This window comes from Amblyomma maculatum, chromosome 2, assembly GCF_055883805.1.
Source record: "Amblyomma maculatum isolate TAMU_Amacu chromosome 2, ASM5588380v1, whole genome shotgun sequence".
Lineage (NCBI taxonomy): Eukaryota > Metazoa > Arthropoda > Arachnida > Ixodida > Ixodidae > Amblyomma > Amblyomma maculatum.
Window position 1 is genome coordinate 186,270,954 of NC_139345.1, and position 19,092 is coordinate 186,290,045.

General features: G+C 43.5%; 1 protein-coding gene across 1 annotated transcript in view; it reads right to left on the reverse strand.

Annotated features, from left to right (window-relative positions):
* The window catches only part of LOC146200610 (uncharacterized), a 306,225-nt gene that overhangs the window by 157,663 nt on the left and 129,470 nt on the right, over positions 1-19,092 (reverse strand). The window contains exons 12-15 of the mRNA XM_084595576.1: positions 12,874-13,007; positions 10,234-10,411; positions 5,687-5,757; positions 901-1,126 (exon numbers count right to left, since the gene is read on the reverse strand). Of these exons, the coding sequence (XP_084451702.1) occupies positions 901-1,126; positions 5,687-5,757; positions 10,234-10,411; positions 12,874-13,007 (609 nt within the window). The remainder of the gene's footprint in view (positions 1-900; positions 1,127-5,686; positions 5,758-10,233; positions 10,412-12,873; positions 13,008-19,092) is intronic.

The window sequence follows — 19,092 nt, forward strand, 5'->3', positions numbered from 1 at the left end:
CAATAGATATAAAGCAAGAAGAAAGGCATACGTGCCATAAGCAGAGCAGTTGCTTGCTATAGCATTTGTTGCGTAGCATGCAGCTCCAGTGGCCGAAAGAAGTATGCTCATAAATGTGTATGCAAGGAGTGTACCTTCGCGACATGCGAGATGAGAACATGTTACTAGGGTGGAGCTTCATGAATTGAAGTCTAAGCAGACTACCGTCAATAGCGATAGTATCGCGAACCTGTTTATTTTTTGCGCATTTCAAATATTTCGCAAATTCTTGCTTACTTGCAACAATGCAGCAATAAATTCGACACGTGCTCATTTTTCTGTCTTTCCTGGCGCGCAGTAATAGCGAGCGCTTTGCACTGGCTAAGAACGCCCTGGCGCGCAGTAATAGCCAGCGCTTTGCACTGGCTAAGAACGCCCTGGAGGCGGGTGACGACCGTGTGCTTTTTCGCTCGCACTGCAGGCGTTCGCGAAGCAGAGAATCGCCTATTTCAATCCGTAATTGTTTATTTTATGTAGAATAATAAAAAGCATTTAGAGAAAACTACGCGCTTACATTTATTCAAACAGTGCGATTCAATTCTGCCATCAATGAAATATATTATACCGCCCACGCTGATCATAGACGAAGTCCTTACCACAGTCGCCATTTGGCTCACCTCAGGCGCCGCGTATAGCCCGGGAAAATTGAAAGTAAACTCGGCTGAGCTTATTTGAGTCACCGCGACATCTGGTGCGCCTCGTTCGGCCCAAGGAGTCGGGTTTTTTTAAACGAGGCTCCTAGCGAGTTTAGAAAACATTTAATAAGAATGTCGAAAGAACATAAAGACCCGGGCCACAAAAGTTCAGTGTTGTTCCAGCGTTCAAAGCAATATATTTGCAAATATATTTAGAGGTTCTTACGTATATCTGCAGACGTGACAAGGAGCGGGTCTGTCCATGGGCTGTGGAATCCTTCTGGCGTGACCAAGCGTAGCTTCACCGTGACATTAGTGAGCGGGGATACTGGAAATCGGTAGGTGTCGACAGGTTGTCCACGAGGATCAGTCACATTTAATGAGGTTATCGATTCATTAATCTGCAGCGTCACGTTGACGCTCCAACATTCCCACGTGTCTTCGGGTGGATTCTGCAACCAAATAGAAGAAGGAAGCACTTATAGAGCAGCGCCTTTTCGTTGCATCAGTAAAAGGTTGGCAGCAAGGGCAGTTTACGTGTATTGGTAATTTTGTTTTCTTTGTAAAGTCGACTGCAGAACTGTGGAAGGTTTGCTGAATTTCCCTCCAAACCTTACTGTATAGTGCCTCTGCTCCTTATCGCCGCCTGGACGAACCTGCACAACGCGGCCTGCCTATCAACAGAGCTCGAGAGTGTTTCTAATTTCGAGGGCAGCCGCACATTCTGAAGCGATGCAACTCAATCCATCTCAATGCGTGCTTCTCTCGTTGCAACCGTCACTACCGCACCATGATTCCAATGGCTCCGCACTGAAGTTTTCTTAAGTCTGGGCCTTGCGTACTGGGCTTTGGTTTCATTTAATTTTATTACCTTAAAGACCCACGAGGGGTATTACGTGAGGTGTGGGTGCATATATTTTGATTAGCAACTGTTACCACAAGGAAACATGATTGGTAACATTATTGCTAACATTTCTCACCATCGAGCTCCTGCTGTGCTGGAATACATCGCATAATGTCTCAGACGACCGGGAAGAAATCAGTCTTTCCGCCCCCTCCAGAGGTAAAAATGGACATGGCAGTTGACGAGGGGTTCACTGTTGACAACTGAACACCTGATAATTAGACAGCAATGCACGATTACTGGAGAGAGTGGAGTTGTTGTTCTAGCTCGCCCTGCTAGAAAACACTAGAATTCTTCGAAATTTGGAGATGTGCAAAAAAAAAAATGTGTCATTCCAGTCAACCCTTTGGCTATCACCCTGCTTCAGAAGGCTCTCTTCTTGAACTGCACGATTGTGGCTTCACAGGGTTCTCCCATAATCATAAAATAATGATAAGGTAGAGCACTTTAAGTCTAAAATAAAATTTTTACTTGGTAATAATCTCACCTTTTGTTAATTTAATATTAACTTAAAACGTTCTTTATTGTTCACTTTAAAGCATCCTATATGGTTCGGCTTTTTTTACGCGGCGGGTACATAGGCCTCGAATTTAAACATGTTGGTGGGATCGAGGAATCTTGCACAAGGTGTGTAATAATATTGTATAATATTAATGTGTAATTAGCATTAATTTGTGGCCGTATGGCTACGCCTGGGTGGGTGTCGATGAGTAAATACTCCCTTATTACAAAGATGTGTAATAGTGTAGCAGCTATTGGCGGCGAGCCTCACGTGGCACAAAACAAGCATTCATGAGCAGGGCCGGGCATTGTACTAGCCTGAGGTACTCAGGGCAGGGCTTGGGAAAGAAGTCACTACAGTTATGCTGAAAGCGAGGATTGCTATACAAAAAAAAATCATTTCACGACCATGTATAAAATCTGGGGTCACGCTTCAGAGGTGTGTATTAGATGCAGATACCACGTTCCCGCTGCCGTGGCTGCGATAACATGCATTTAAACCATTTGTGCATGGTATCAGAAATTATGCAAAGCTCCGAGTTATATCCATTGGGTCGTCCAGTCAATGACGCTTAAATAGATATCGCGTTTTATTATGCAGTCCAGCCCGGACACCTCGAGGGCAAAAGGGGCGTGACAAAACATTATAACGTAACTGATTATTATGTATATGAAATTGCAATAGACACGCTGATCAGCAACGAATCTAGAAGCGCAAATACATTGCACACATGACATACTGACGCTCTTCTTGCAGCCGCAAGTCGCTTGTAGGAGTGCTGACAGAGCACCATGCGCGGGGCGTTGCAAGGTCTAACCTATTCCTCACTGAAGCTGTTGTGGATGGTGAATTAATTACTACCTATCTACTCCTGTGATCATAGAAGTGGTGGCATAGTAGTATAGCTTCAACCAGGAATGCGGGGATGAGGTGAATGGGAACGAAGGCGGCGGTTTGAAGCTGTAATAGGAGAAACACGGTCAATCGTTAAATATTAAGACGGAGCAGGGAAACGCTACACTTTTACGCACAATGTTCGACGGAAACATTTGTATGTTCGATAGCAGAATCAAAACCAGGTTTAACATCAAGTAGATGTTGCGTGCCCAGGCACCAAGACGGTAAGATGATTTGACGAGGCCGACGCACCTTTGAGAGGCTCAACTGCAAACCACATGAATATGCAAAACTATAGCACGTGAGCAATTTTAAAGATAAAAAAGTAACTAAATCACAAGAATCATAACATGGTTGACATTTAATAGCTATATGTCAAATCATATCCGTTATTTTAATAAATGCGGGAGATGGTAGCAGAACATTTGGCAGCCATACCAATAAAAGTTTTCACCACCACCCCCATAATTTGTCCGGTTCTTTGATAAAATCCATTTGAATCGCTTTCGTGTTGATACTCAGGCTCTTTGCATTGTAATCGCATATATAGCCGATATTTCGAAAAATTCAAAACCTATATATACGCGCTACAGCTAATGATACAAATACACGCCCGGGTTTTCATTACATATGCTATAATATCTTCCTAGTAAGCCAAATGCAATGCAGTCTCACTGTGTCTCTGAGCAATTTTTCCAAAATTATCCAATGTTCACACAATAGACACAATTTTCGCACAAGAGACAAAATACAAAGAACAAAATTTAGAACTAATTTGTGATTTGCATAACAAATTAAATTTTTGTTTATAACCTTATGCTCGAATCACTTCCTTCGTGCAGATTAGCAGACAATAGGGCGTGTGCCTTCAATTGCTTATGGTATGGTGATTTAGGATCAGAAAGAAACTAGTACTCTGCATGAAACGTTTACTCCGCCTGAAGCTTTAATGTCATGAGCTAATCCGCCCATTCACACATCATGTTGCTCTGCAGCCGTTTCGTGTATAGTTACAGTGCGTGGAAAAGCAGGTTCCCTGAACGGACGTTACCTACCACAGCATATTTTTTTTTCAAACAAAAATCAGCTTCATTTTCTTGTTAATTGCCACGAGATTGTAAGCCTATTAACTAGAGCGCTGTCCTAGTTTTATGATAAACATAGCCTGTGCAGATAAAATAAGAACAGAGCTGGTTTGCGTAGCTGCTACATCGTTGTAAGCGCGTGGATTCCGTGGAACTTCATAGAAGATAAAAATTTGACAAAGTTTTCGCTTCGGCCGCACATGCAGCAAGCGCGCGTGCTTGCCTTCTGATAACTTCAGCAGCTCATAGCCTGACATGGCGCGAAGCTGCGGGTCAATCTCTTGGTCTCTTCATCCTGTCGCCAAATATCCGCTTACCCTTGTTCAATTCTATTTGCGTTATGCAGGCATCCCATCTACCCTTGCTTTTGTTTCACAATAGATGTCACTGCCTAAATAGACGCTGTGGGTTACTTGATCAATTTGCTGTTGTCAGTAAGCATTGTTATCTTTCTTGTCCAGATCATGTTGGCGTTGGCCGTTAAATAGAAGTCACTGACAAGAATATTTGCCTCTAGGATCAGTGCCAAAAAGGGTAGCACGCTAGCATATTACTAACGTAGTGACACCTCTAGTTCATTGAGTCACCCTCACAATTTTATTAAAGCGCCCTTTTCAATTAGGGTGGCGTATTTGGGACTTCACTACAAGCTTTTATCGAATACTTATGAGCTTCCTCCAGCTTTTATGTCATACTAGTCTACAGCGCCCTTTAGCCACATGAAGAACAAGAGTGCAATACTTACCGACTAAAACCCGATATTAAGGCGAAAGCATTTAATGCCCCATCATTTTCAGCAGAAGCTGTCAACAAAGGCTATCAGCAGGGGGTGTCACACTTTTGAGGGAGATAGGTAAAAATAACTAAATAAACCGCTATTCACCGGGAATTGAACCTCCACCCTTTTGATCCCCAGCCGAGCGCTTTACCAACTGCACCACGCCCCGGATCGAGAAACGTTCATCCTAATTGCCCTTGTCTACCCTGAGGATAGTGGGAGTCCGGGAATGACAGATACTGCGCCTTTAATTTCCTGCACATGAATTGTAGAACGCCGGTGAATGTTGATGTGATCAATGAAATGCTGGTTGTGTTCGACAAGGGGCGCGCCATGTACCGTCACGACTGGTCATGACGTCACCAGGCGATTCATGCATAGACGAAGCTGACCCCGCCGGGCGCCCGATCCGGGCGTCCGTGCGGCGCCTTTCATTTGCCGCTTGCTCGAGTGGCACACCACACAGCAAACCGAAGCACACCCAGATGTCTAGGAGCGTTAACAACAGGCATCAGCGGCATTTCAAATTGATTTACAGGATATAAAAGGCGCACTATCTATCAAAATTATCCACGGACACATGTACTACGCCGTAAAGGAAGGAAAGAAGGTGGGAGTGAAAGAGAGGGATTTAAAGGTGCCGTAGTGGAGGGCTACGATCAACCGTGCTAAATAGCTTTCGCCTCATCGCACTTTAGTGGTCCGAAGTGCCCTCTAGAATTTCATGACAGCTGGGTTTACCAGAAGGGAAGACAATTCCGGGCCGAGTTGGTCATACTGCAACTAGCCTAAAGTATTACAACGAGCAAGCAGTGACAATTGTCTGAAAACTTTTACGTTACTTACCTTCCATTTGATCAGAATTTCTCTTCCGCTGCTGCTGTCGATGGTCACATTAAAAGGTGGCAGTTGCGGCACTGAAAACAGAGTGCATACATTTGTACGCTACAAGCATTGATATGACTTGACTTTCATTTGTTTTTTATCGCAATTTATTGCACGAAATATAGCTTGTATTTCTACAAGCAGTAATTTTAGCTTGCGGCTTTATCACACAGCCAAAATGAACTCGGTAAACAAATATAAGAGGGCAGACGCCCACTAAACCCACTGGTGAATTTTCATATCCCATTTGCAGTGTGGACAATAGGTGGCTTCATATTATTTCAAAAACCTGGCGTCATTCAATGTAACTTGAGACCTCCCATTTCCGCCTTTCGGGCTTATTAGTGTGCAGCAAAAAAACGGCCAGGAGCGAACCTCTTATCGTGAGCTCAGCAGGGGACTTCCGTAAATACTGATTTATGTCGAAAGCGTTTAAGAAAGGTATGTCCAGAAGTAAAGTTTACAAGGGCTCAGGTTCGACCATTGATTTGCAGCTTCTCTGCTGCCAATCTGAGAACCTCAAGTGATGCCACTGATCTTGTCCCAAATACCAGCCTTACGTATAGCCTCGCTCAGAATCTCAAACCCGACACCAACCAGTACATCAGCAAGTGGCGCTGGTTGATCTTGGTTGACACGTTCAAGGTCGTTCAAGCGGAAGCAGCTTATACACTTAGAGTATCGTCAAGACCTACTCCTCCTTCTATGTTTTTGTTTACCCGAAATGCAGCCGACTTTTCCATGCTGGCCCAGGTTCAACTTTATTTATTTATCAATACCTCAAAGGCCCCATTGAAGGGTTATTGCATCATACATGAGAGAGCGGTGCATTCAGCAGATGAAACTCCTTCGGGATGACCTGAATGATAATGGGTGGGTTTGTCCACGATGACTTTTGGCAGTCCATTCAAATCCCCTGCTGACCGAGCAAAGGAAGAATGCAAATATACAGATGTCCAGGCAGTAGGAGGGTATGCAGCCTTTTCATGGTTTGTGCGGTCAGAGATGTGGTGGGTGAGGTTGATAATAGAGTTCAGGAAAATATGGTAACAAACGTATGGAATGCACACAGTCTAGCCATCTTTCCGCGTCTTGCTCAGGTTGGCATGTTACCATTGCATTTTAGTTCAGAGCTGCCAAATTTTAAAAATAAGACGAGAAAGGGAATCGAATGGCGCGATTTTGTACTGCTTCAAGAGTAGCTGAAAGGTTATTGTGATGAGGGTCCCAGATGGCGCAAGCGTACTCTAGTTTGGGGCGAATAAGTGTTAAATAAGCCAGGCATTTTACCGATGGGGGTGCTTGACACAATGTTCGACGGAAATACCCGAGAAGACAATTTGCATTGTTAGTGATGTTAGTTACGTGTGGAGACCGCTTAGATCGTGTTTTAATTGATGTCTAAAATTTTGTAAGTTGTTACTGAAGAGATTTCAGTAACACCGGTACGATTGCTTGAAGATGGTTGTGAATGACGTCAATCGAATGGTAAAAGAGAAATTCTTGCATTCAACGACATCTACCATCTTTTACCTCACCTAATACGCGGTGGATGTCAGACTGAAGGAACACGAGGCCAACATTGCTATTTATTAGGTTTTAGGTGACGCAGTCGTCTGCGAACATGCGAATGTTAGAACAAATGTTCGCGGGCAGATCGTTTGCATATATATGAAAAAGAAGCAAGTCCAGGACTGTGCCCTGGGGTACACCAGATATAACAGAGGAATGGGAAGATGAGCATTTTAGCGTTAAAAACCTGTTCTCTATTAGTGAGAAAGCTGCAAATCCAATTATAAACAGATTCGTTAAGAATCAGACTAAAGAGTTTTAGGAAGAGTAGTTCGTGGGGAACATTATATAAGGCTTTTTTTTTTAATGCAGAAAGAAAGCGTCAATTGGGATGTAAAGGTATAGAGGCAGGAGCTTAAGTCGCGAGTGACGATAGCTAACAGCGTGTCTCAAAAAAAAAATCTTTTATAAAGCAATGTTTATTAGGGTGAAAAAAGCTGACAGATATTAGGGGTTCTATTACTTGAAAGAAAATTGCATGTTCCATTACTATTGAAATAATAGAGGTGAAAGATATGGCGAGATAATTATGAAGGAAAGATGAACAACATTCTTTCGGTACCGAATGCCCTTGCCTGTTTTTCTGTCGTGTGGTATTACACCGCTATAAAATGGTTGCTGAAAAATATATGACAAAATTAGGTTAGATGTCTTTTATAAAGCTATGTTGATTAGGGTGAAAAAAGCTGACAGATATTAGGGGTTCTATTACTTGAAAGAAAATTGCATGTTCCATTACTATTGAAATAATAGAGGTGAAAGATATGGCGAGATAATTATGAAGGAAAGATGAACAACATTCTTTCGGTACCGAATGCCCTTGCCTGTTTTTCTGTCGTGTGGTATTACACCGCTATAAAATGGTTGCTGAAAAATATATGACAAAATTAGGTTAGATGTCTTTTATAAAGCTATGTTGATTAGGGTGAAAAAAGCTGACAGATATTAGGGGTTCTATTACTTGAAAGAAAATTGCATGTTCCATTACTATTGAAATAATAGAGGTGAAAGATATGGCGAGATAATTATGAAGGAAAGATGAACAACATTCTTTCGGTACCGAATGCCCTTGCCTGTTTTTCTGTCGTGTGGTATTACACCGCTATAAAATGGTTGCTGAAAAATATATGACAAAATTAGGTTAGATGTCTTTTATAAAGCTATGTTGATTAGGGTGAAGAAAGCTGACAGATATTAGGGGTTCTATTACTTGAAAGAAAATTGCATGTTCCATTACTATTGAAATAGAGGTGAAAGATATTGCGAGATAATTATGAAGGAAAGATGAACAACATTCTTTCGGTACCGAATGCCCTTGCCTGTTTTTCTGTCGTGTGGTATTACACCGCTATAAAATGGTCGCTGAAAAATATATGACAAAATTAGGTTAGATGTGCGTTTCGTGTTTTTCAATATTTTTGCATTATTTACATCGATTCCCGCCGATGACGTTAACATTAGAGGGCCTATTATTTTGAAAATACCGTAGGGCTCAAAGGTGATGTTCGATATAGCTGGAAATTAATACGATGGAAAATTGGGAAGTTCATAATCTGATTCATAAGTGAATACATTTCCAGAATTGCCGTGGGCTTGTAGGAAGAATATCGGGTAGGATGAATGAAAAAAGCTGATGATTTTGTCCTGGTTTAGGATCTTTCAGCTTTTTAATAATGTTGCTATGTGTTTGGGTAATTTGTTTGTTTTTTGGCTATTCTGAAGAGTGTTACCTTTTTGTTGTTAAGGCGTTTTAGTATGGTATTAAACCAGGGTGATTCAAGGCGCTCGTTTTTTCGATAAAAACACGTGTGAACTTCATAAAAAGAAGGGATAAACGAAGTGTCTCTCTCTAGTGCACGGTAGCCGGTGCATATTATTGTTGGCAGAAATGAGGCTTTCGAAGAGAAAAGTAGTATTTCGGTTTGGTTGGGTCTGTGGGGTTTAACGTCCCAAAGCGATCGACTAAGGCTATGAGGGATGCCGTAGTGGAGGGCTCCGGATATTTCGACCACCTGGGGTTATTTACGTGCACTGACATCGCACAGCACATAGGCGCCTTGCTTTACGCCTTCATCTAAAAACTGCCGTCTAGGCTGGGATTCGACCCCGCGTCCTTGGGTACAATAGTCGAGCGCCGTCACTATTGCGCCACCCCGGTGGGAAATAGCATTTCAAAGGGCAAGTAAATTGTCATTGTATGAAATTGCAGATTGCGATTAGTAGCTATTAAGACGCCACCACCTCTTCTACCTATGAGGTAACGGCGGAACATTTCGCAGTTGTAAAGTGTGGCCTGTACTTCGTAATGCTCCCATTTAACGACGTTTCGATAAGTAGAATTAAGTTGCTTTCTGTAGTATCGATTATGCTAGTTAGTTCATCACGCTGAGGTAAGAGGCTTCTAATGATGATGTAAAGGATTGAAAGCGAGCTAGGAGCTCTGATTGGTAGCTATGGGGTTTGGGCTGAAACAAGTTGTGATTAATAATCGTATGTGCATGTGATATTTCCAATTACCATTCTATCATGCAGGAGAGTGGACTTCTTTTATGATATTTAGCGTAATCTCCTCCGGCCATTGCGGCCGCGGAAAGCAAAACGCAAATAGCACTTGTGTGCTCTTGGATATCAAGGCAAGGTTAAATACCTTAAATACCTCACGGTGTGTAATATTATCTTTGTGTTCTGAATGACGCCGCTCGCTTTCTTTCTTTATCTCTTCAATCTCTTCATCTCCCTTCAGCTAATAGTGCTGCAGAAGTCTCCACCGAGAAGACTGTTTCTGCACCCCTTCTGATTCTTAAAAACGGATGTAACGAATCAGAAACTTACTTTCCCTTGGTGTGTTCATTTCTCCGGTATTTCATGCACGAATGGCGTATTTGCATTACCGCTCTCACACCACCGGATAATGCTTGGCAGAGGAAGAAACTCACTTCCGCATGTGGTTCGAAAGCGGGTCACAGGCGCCCCGTGCTCTCGCCGTCCAGCGTCCGAGTCGATGACGAGTACGCGAGCCTCGTACTCCGTACCACCTCTCAGTGGAAACAGCACCACCTTATGCTTGGTGGGACGGTGCACAAGCCTCTCCGTCCAAACAGCGCCGACAACCGGCTGCACAGAGCATGCCGATTCCGCCAGTGGCGAGGCGCCATTTACTGTCTCGTAATTCATTCAGACCATAAAGAAAGCCTAACAGTAGAATCTCCTACTAGCGACCACATCAATACTATGCAGGTTTGGTGATAAAAGCCACCTGGACAAGGAACACAAAAGCGCAGTTAGTACCCACAAATGTGGCGCAACAAACACAAGCGAAGGGACACAACACACGCGCACACTACCAACTGTAATATGGATCTGAACACACTTCCTCCTGACCACTCCTCTTCTTTTCAAAATAACGGCTTGAAGGGCTAGTTGGTGCTGCATAATTGGTGTTGCGCCACATTTCTGGGTATTATGCAGCACGAACTAGCCCCTAAAACGCTGTTAGTACTACCAATCAAAACGTGGGATGAAAAAAGTAATAATTTGCTCTCCGTACCAAGGCTAACAGAAAAGCAAGAGAATAGCATCATCGTACTACTTTTCACGCCAATATTCAGAAGCTCAGCTGATCGAAAGAAGGCCGGCTCATTGTGGCACATAAAAAAAATACCATTTAAGCTATTTTTTTGCTTTGAAACGTCAGAAACTCGCTTTGAATATATATGCAGAGTTAATGCATTGCATCTCACTAGCTCCCTGCCTCACTACCAAAGCTGCGACGAGTGCAGAGGCGACAGTAAATCATTTGGAATGAGACGTTCAAAAAATCCGCACATTCGCGACGCCCTTTTTGAAGTGAATCCTAACGTAAACACGATTTACATACGCTATTTCCTGATTTTACCTTTCTCGACCCTTGCGCATGTAGTAATCCCGTTTTCAGCATGGCGACGCGCTTCGAAGCAAGCCGTCTCGCTTCACAATCAACTCGTCGTTACTACTGGGTTTTTGTCTACATTGGCCATAAATGGCGCAACTAGCGTTCATTTTGCCTTATGTTATCTACAGCAACATTCATGAACGTTAAAATACCATTTAGGGCGAATATTTTGCCTCTCCTAGACCTAAACAAAAAAAAAAGTGTTCGTTGACAAAAAAAAAATATTTCTGTTTAGAAGCCCAGATGGCGCCACTAGGCTAAAGCACCTATGGTACCTCGATGGGCGAACCCTCTGAGCGGTGGGGAGTGGGCACATTGAGGCAGCCTAGAAATCGCCACCTCAGCTTTGGTTCCGTACGATGAACAGAGTGCGAATACAGGAAACAGCGTAACATGACCCAAAACGCTATCCAAAAGCCTCTGGATGTTTTTTCAAGGCTTGGTAAGGGATCAGAATGTCTTTATACTCTTTTACAACAACGTCTGCATACGCCGCAAGCAGACGGCGCGACGCGTAGGAACATGGTTAACACGTTCTCTCGGTTTCTTGAACAGTGCTCCTAGTACAAACGGCGCTCCCCCCTCAGCGTTATTCCCTAATCATTCTGAGACAAGAAACATTCTGCAAAGCATCTACTGCCGGGATGAGCCGCCGTATTGAGGCCGCGCAGTACTGGACACTCGTTGCTCATGAAATCTTCATGACAAAATTGTTTATTACCTGAGAATTAGCGACATGATTCAGTAAAATAAATGAATACATCATGGAAACATTTCTTAGCCAAGCAAAGATTATATTCATAGTATTTTGCTTCTCACGGGTCTATTACCATACGCGCAGAAAGACTGCATATTTGACGAGTGTGGAAATATGAAGACAAAAAAAAAAAAACAATAAACAAATACCCTAGGTCACGAAATCCAGAACATAACATACTGTCATGAGTTGAATGCCTATCTCGCAGAATTGTCTCAGCAGCTCAAAAGTAATACAACTTTGTACTGTGGAACGTAAAAACTCGACGAAACGCACGAGTGTAACACAGGCTGTTGTCGCATACGGCCTGCATTTTTCATGTCCAGCTCTGCTAGAGATACATATTATTTGTGAGCAAATGTTTGTGTGGCGCAGGGTACTGCAATGAAAATATCAAACAGAGGGGTCTAATGTTCCAACCAGCATCAAAATCGTTTCTTTTAAATTTTGCCCTTCGGTCCTACTGCGTAGTCAAGTCTTGAATGGAAAACCAGTAGAGAACGCATTTTAAGACAGCATGCAAAAACCATATAAGACCATCCACAGGAGATGTGGTTGTGAACATTTACAACATTAGAAAACACTTGTGCGAAAAAACAACTTCTCGTTGACACACTGCATTTAAAGAATTTTCTTTATGCGACGAACTTAAAAGAGGGCAGTTTACGAGTACATATAGAAAGCCGCTTTGTTAGCACCATAGTTTGCATTTCACGGATGGAAGAAGTTTCCTTACAATCGATTTAGCCGCACTTGCGGTACGGAATGGCGGAACTCTCTTTATAGCACAGAACTTGAAATTTTAAAGCAAAATGATACACACTGTTTGGAACGAAATCACATTTAGTAATAAATCCTTCGTTTTGAAAGTTGCTTAAAATCACATACCTTAAACTGCACCGCATAGTACGCCGGATCACCATGTCCGAAGTCCAGCGACGCGTTCCAAGGCTCGAAGTGAAGTTCTGCCAGATTATGTGTGACTGGTAACACAACTGGTGCCTTTAGAAGCATCGGATAACCTGGGGGCAAAACGTTTGTCAATTTTATTCATAGTCTGCTTTTTTTTTCTTCTACAATATTGCCGCCAACCAATCAAATCTTTATTTGTCTTCTTCTGCCAGACGGCAGCATGCGGCCTTATAACTGATTCTAGCACGCAGATCAATTCTGCATTTTTTTTTTACATGTTCGTTGTTGCGAGACGCAGATTTATCGGTTTCTCTGTCGCGTCAGATGCGCCGAGGTGTGGCTCGATGATTCCGGCCACTCGCATGTGTTTCTGCAATGTTCCAGGTTGTGCTAGTCACTGTTGGCGGCTTTATTTGGATGTTTCTAGGCCGCCTTTAAATTGAACGTTGAAAACCGCGACGAGCATCCTTTGTTGAACGACCAGCGAGTACGTTTGCTGTTATCGCCGCAACCGAATAAATTAGTTCTTTTGCGGGCGCAAATCAGCCCAATAAAGAGTTTAGTAAACTCCCAGACTCTGAATTGTCATTGGCCTTGTCGCCACCACCTGACATCTGGTGGAGGTGCTGTCCTTCGTGCTCCGGTTTAACCCTTCAAGCCAAGACCACTGCCCTCTTCCTGTAGTCCTGAAGGGCCAGCCAAACGGCCGCCGAATCAGCCATCGTGTTCAAGGGCTCCAACCAGAACACAGTCTGCTGCCGGAGGACCCCGCTCGACCCCGGAAGGTCTTCCAAGGACTGTCCAGTGAAGAGGCGAAAGACTGGATGGACCTCTTCGACCACGTGGCAAAATTCATTTGTTGGAACGACGCTTTGAAACTAAGGTAGGTCAACGTTGCTCCTCAAAGACCTGCCCAAATCTGGTTCGAAACTCATGAGACTTTGAGACTTCTTTGAAGGATTGGGAGACATTCAAACCGGCGTTTTTGACTGCCTTTGCGATTTCCGTCCGGAAAGGATGAGTCCAAGCCCTCCTCTAATCAAGACTTCAGCTCCCAATGAGCCTGTCCTGGCTAACATTGAGAAGACGCAGCGTCTCTTCCGCGGCGCCGATCCCGGCATGACACAAGAAACCAAGGTGAACCTCTTGACGCGCGGTGTGAAAGATCAACTCTTTGCGGGTCTTCGCCAGTCGCCAAAGACTGTTGCGGAGTTCTGTTAGGAAACTGCGAATAACGAAAATAGAGTGAAAGCAAATTTGCGCCTCTATAACCACCCTCTTCAAATGCTATCGGCGCGCCAAAGAGACACCACACCTACAAGCGGAGATAAACTCCAAGAGATCATCCGTGAAGTCATTTGCCAAAAATTGCTCCGACTCATGCTATCGCAGACGCAGCCTCATGTGGCGTCGCTTAAATGTATATATTATCCGTGAGGAAGTTCACCGGGTTCCGGGCGTTCCTTGAGCGATAGCTCTGACTGCTGCAACGCAAGAACTCCCAGCTATGAACTACGCTGCTGCGTTACGCCGTCCTGCGTTTTGACGTACCACGCCAAGCCCCCTCGTTACAGACAAGCCGCTCGCGAACGACGCGTCTTGGTCCCCACCCACCCAGCCTACCTACGACCTCCAAGACCCAGGAAATGTGCCGCTTGGAGGAGATCAAACAACCGCCCAATCTATTTCCACTGTGATGAGGCTGGACACATCATTTTCCACTGCCTGTCCACTGCCCGTAGCCACGAATAGGCCTCCGAGGTTTCCCAGTTGACGTCCCGTGGCCCCGCCTCAGTGAACGACCGCAAGAAATTGAGACCTATCTGCTCTGCAGAGAATTTGTGCCGTCAAACCGTCGGTTCAGATCCCTATCGGTGTACAGCGTCCGCTTTGCGTCGCCAGGCTGTCACTATGATGAAAATGCTCGAGGAAGGTCCCCAGGCCCAAATAGGGGAAAATAAATGTAGCAACCGTTAGATGCCAGGTTTCTTGAAGGCGAAAACAGCAAAATCATGCGCCGCCGACGAAGAGTGGTTACCACGCCGCTTTTACGACGAAACTCTACGAAGACACCCACGTCGATCACGCACTCAGACTTTAAAGTGAAACCGCCGCTAAGCGACATATAAGCCGATTGCCCCAGCCACGACTCCGGCTCACGAGACCAATCCGAGATCAAACCCTGAAGCCAACCTCCAATAAATTCAATTTTATTATATCACCGTTCGGTAACTTCCAGCATATACATACAGACGGAGGTCCCAGAGGCAGTGACTGTATCGGGACCTCCTATAAATAACAGAGAAAAATTAATATACAGGACAGCAATATTTTACAGTAAAATTGAACGTAGACTATAAATAAGTTGATAATAAAAATACCATTATTTTGCAACAGAAGACGAACTGAACAAGTAAGTTAAATACCAAGTCGTCAAACAGTAATAAAAGATATGCATAAAAATCCATGACAGTGCAAACTTTGAACATGTTAACCAGATAAAAATACATACTACGCACACCTGATAACATTGTCATTATTCAGTATCAGTTATTTTCTGTTGCTAAAGAGAAAAGTTTAACTTCGGATGCAAATCTGTTTTTGATAAGGGATTTGACGATGGTTGGTTACGCGCTCCGGACCATGATAGCAGAAAAATGAAAAGTTTGTTTCCCATAATTTGTTTGTACTCTAAGAATTAATAAATTTTAGTTTCTTGCAAATCACGTTTTGTTATCATTCATTTGTGAAAATTGTGGGATAAGTGATACTGCAAGCTCGTCATTTAGTAACTTGTAGAAGAGTATGCATAAGTTGTATTTAACGAGTTCATCGACCTCCACGATTCAATGGTTACGAAATAAATGCTTAGCACTATAGTCATTGGAGGTGTAAGTAATTATTCTAAGTGCACGATTTTGAATCGTTTGTAGAGAAATTAAATGTGTGATATAAGTGTTTCCCCAGGCTACAATGGCGTCGGTGATGTGGAAATGTGTGATTGTATCAGTGTAGAAGACATCAGTGTAGCATGTGAAACGAAGGCTCGTGCTCACATTAGAATGCGTATGCCATATGGTAATTTAGGCTTGACGTGGGCAATATGCAGGTAAAGTTTGAAATGTGAATCCAACTTCACACCCAAGTAGATGCAGTAATCGCTTGCTGTAATCTTTATCAGTCGCAAAATACCCACTGCAGGGCGAAGACCTCTCATTTATTTCTTAACTTAGCCCTGTCCTGTGCTAGCTGCATCCACTTGACCCCTGCGAACTTCTTAACTTCATCCGCCAAACTAACTTTGTCGCCCCTTGCCACGCTTTCCTTCCAATTGGAATCGAATTTATTACCCTAAGCAAGCATCGGTTGTTCTCTCTTCGCACTACATGCCCTGCTCATGTCCATTTCTTCTTAATTTCCACTAGAAGGCCACTAACTCGAGTTATTTCTCTTATTCACACTGCATGATTCCTATTTCCTAATGTTAACCCTACCAGTTTTATATCCATAGCCAACTGCGTTGTCCTGAACTTATGTACTACCCTTTTCGTTGGCCTCGAAATTCTCCATAGGTGAGTACAGAGTAAATATTCAGTGTTAACCGAGGATAACGACCTTAGTGAACAAGCGACGAACGACATTTTCAGATATATCATTACTGAGTGCGCGGTAGAAATAGGCGGTAGGATAGTCATAGAGGATGCTAGAAAATTATCAAAGAAGACCAAATCATTGATTAAGAAACGCCAAAGCATGAAAGCCTCCAACCAAAAAGACAGGATAGAATTGGCAGATCTATCAAACGTAATCAAGTGCAAAATGCCCGACCTAAGGAAGCATAACATGGAAAAAATTGAGTATGCTCTAAAGGACGGCACCAGCGTTACAGTGGCGAAGAGGAAAGTACGCATAGGCAAAAATCAGATGTATGCGCTAAAGGACAAGGTAGGCAGTGTAATCACGAAATGGACGAGGTATTCAAATTATCCGAGGAGTTCGATACTAATCTATGCAGTAGCTGAAGTAGTCACAATAATAATGAGGTTGCTAGTGACGGACCTTCTGTCCCTAGCGAAGAGCAATCAAGCATTCCGCCAGTGACGAAGGACGAGGTTAGGAAAGCCTCAGAAACTATGAAAAGGGGGAAGCAGCTGGGTAAGATCAAGTAACTGCATATTTCTTGAAGGACGGGGAAGTTATCGTGCAATGAAAACTGGCTACCCTGCATACGCAATGCCTGGTGTCATCGACGATACCAGAATCATGAAAAAACGCTATCATCATCAGCCTGATGAAAACCACTGCAGGGCGAAGGCCTCTCCCTTATTTCTCCACTAACTCGGTTCTGTCCTAGCTGCATCCACTTGACCCCGGCGAACTTCTTAATCTCATCCGCCCAACTAACTTTCTGCCGCCCCATGCTACGCTTTCCTTCCCTGGGAATCCTGTTTGTTACCCTCAGCAACCATCGGTTATCCTCTCTACGCACTACATGTCCTGCCCATGCCCATTTCTTCTCTTTAATCTACTAGAATGTCATTAACTTGAGTTACTTCTCTGACCCATTCTGTCGCTTCTTATCTCTTAATGTTACCCCTACCCTTTTTCGTTCCATAGCCCTCTGGATTGTCCTCAACTTAAGTAGAACTCTCTTGGTTAGCCTCCACGTTTCAGCCCCATAGGTGAACACAGGCAAGATGCAACTGTTGTATACTTTCCTCTTGAGCGATACCGGTAAGCTGCTAGTCATAATCTGCGAGTGCTTGCCAAATGCGCTCCATCCCAATCTTATTCTTCTTGTTAACGCTAACAAGAAGAACGCTAACATTATCTTTATTCATAAGAGGAGGGACGCTAAAGACTTAAAAACTTACGACCCAATAAACTTAGTATCCCTTACGCACAAGTTATTCACTAAGGTAATCGCTAACAGAATCTGGACAACCGTAGACTTCAATCAAGCAAAAGATCAGGAAGACAGGTTTAAAAAAAAGGCACTAAACTATCGATCATATTCATATCATCAAGCAGGTGATACAAAAATGCTCGGAATATATATAACCAGCCCTTAAACATACATTTATTCAGTACCAAAAAGTATTTCACTCAGTAGAAACATCGGATGTCAGACAGACATTGGAAAACCAGGGTGTAGACGAGGCATATGTGAAGGTATTAGAAGATATATATACAACTGCTGCACAGTAACTGTTGTTCTGCACAAAAGAAAGCAAGAAAATTTCCATACAGAAAGGGGTTAGGTAAGAGTCAGGATTGCCCCGTACTGTTGACATCTTGCTTAGAAGTATTCGGCGAATTGAAATGGGACCAGTTAGGAATAAGGAGGATAAAGCATACCTCAGAAATCTGCGATTTGCGGATGAAATTGCCTTGTTCTTCAGCTCAGGGGATGAACTGCCCCTAATTATTGAAGCCCTAGGCAGGAAGGTAGGAAAAGCAGAAAGGTGGGCTTAAAAATCAATATGCGGAAGCCTATGATAATGTTCAACGGCCTACGGAAGGAAAAGCAGTTTCCAAGGGTTAGAGAACCACTCGAGGTCGTAGACGGATATGTCTAATTAGGACAGGTAGTAACCGCAGATCCGGATGATGAAAGATAAATAACTAGCAGAATAAGATTGGGATGAAGTGGACTCGGCAAATACTAGCTGATTATGATTAGCGGCTTACCGGTATCGCTCAAGAGGAAAGTATATGCAGTACAGTACAAGTATGTACAGTTTCAACAAGCAATACGAGGAAACGGAAAAGTTACCTCGATGTTGACGACGGTCGCGCTGTTAACGTCTTAATGGACACCGGAGTCGATTATTCATTCATCAATGCACCATTTTCCTCACAGCTCAGGAGAGTTACCACCACTTGGGATGGTCCGCTGATTTGCACAGCAATTGGTAAACGCATTACTCCGTCGGGACGATGCACTGCAATGGTAACCATAAATGAACTCACGTACCCTACGAGCTTCGTGGTACTGATCGCGGCTGCCTGATGTTGCACATTACGAAAATATGTGCCCTGAGTGTCAGCGACGCAAGACGTCGTCGATCAGACCTACTTGGCTACTCAACCCGTTACTGCCCCGACCATGCCCTTTCAAAAAATTGGGATGTATCTCCTGGCCCCTTTGCATCTTCATCGAAGGGAAACAAGTCGATCATCTTAGCCACCGAC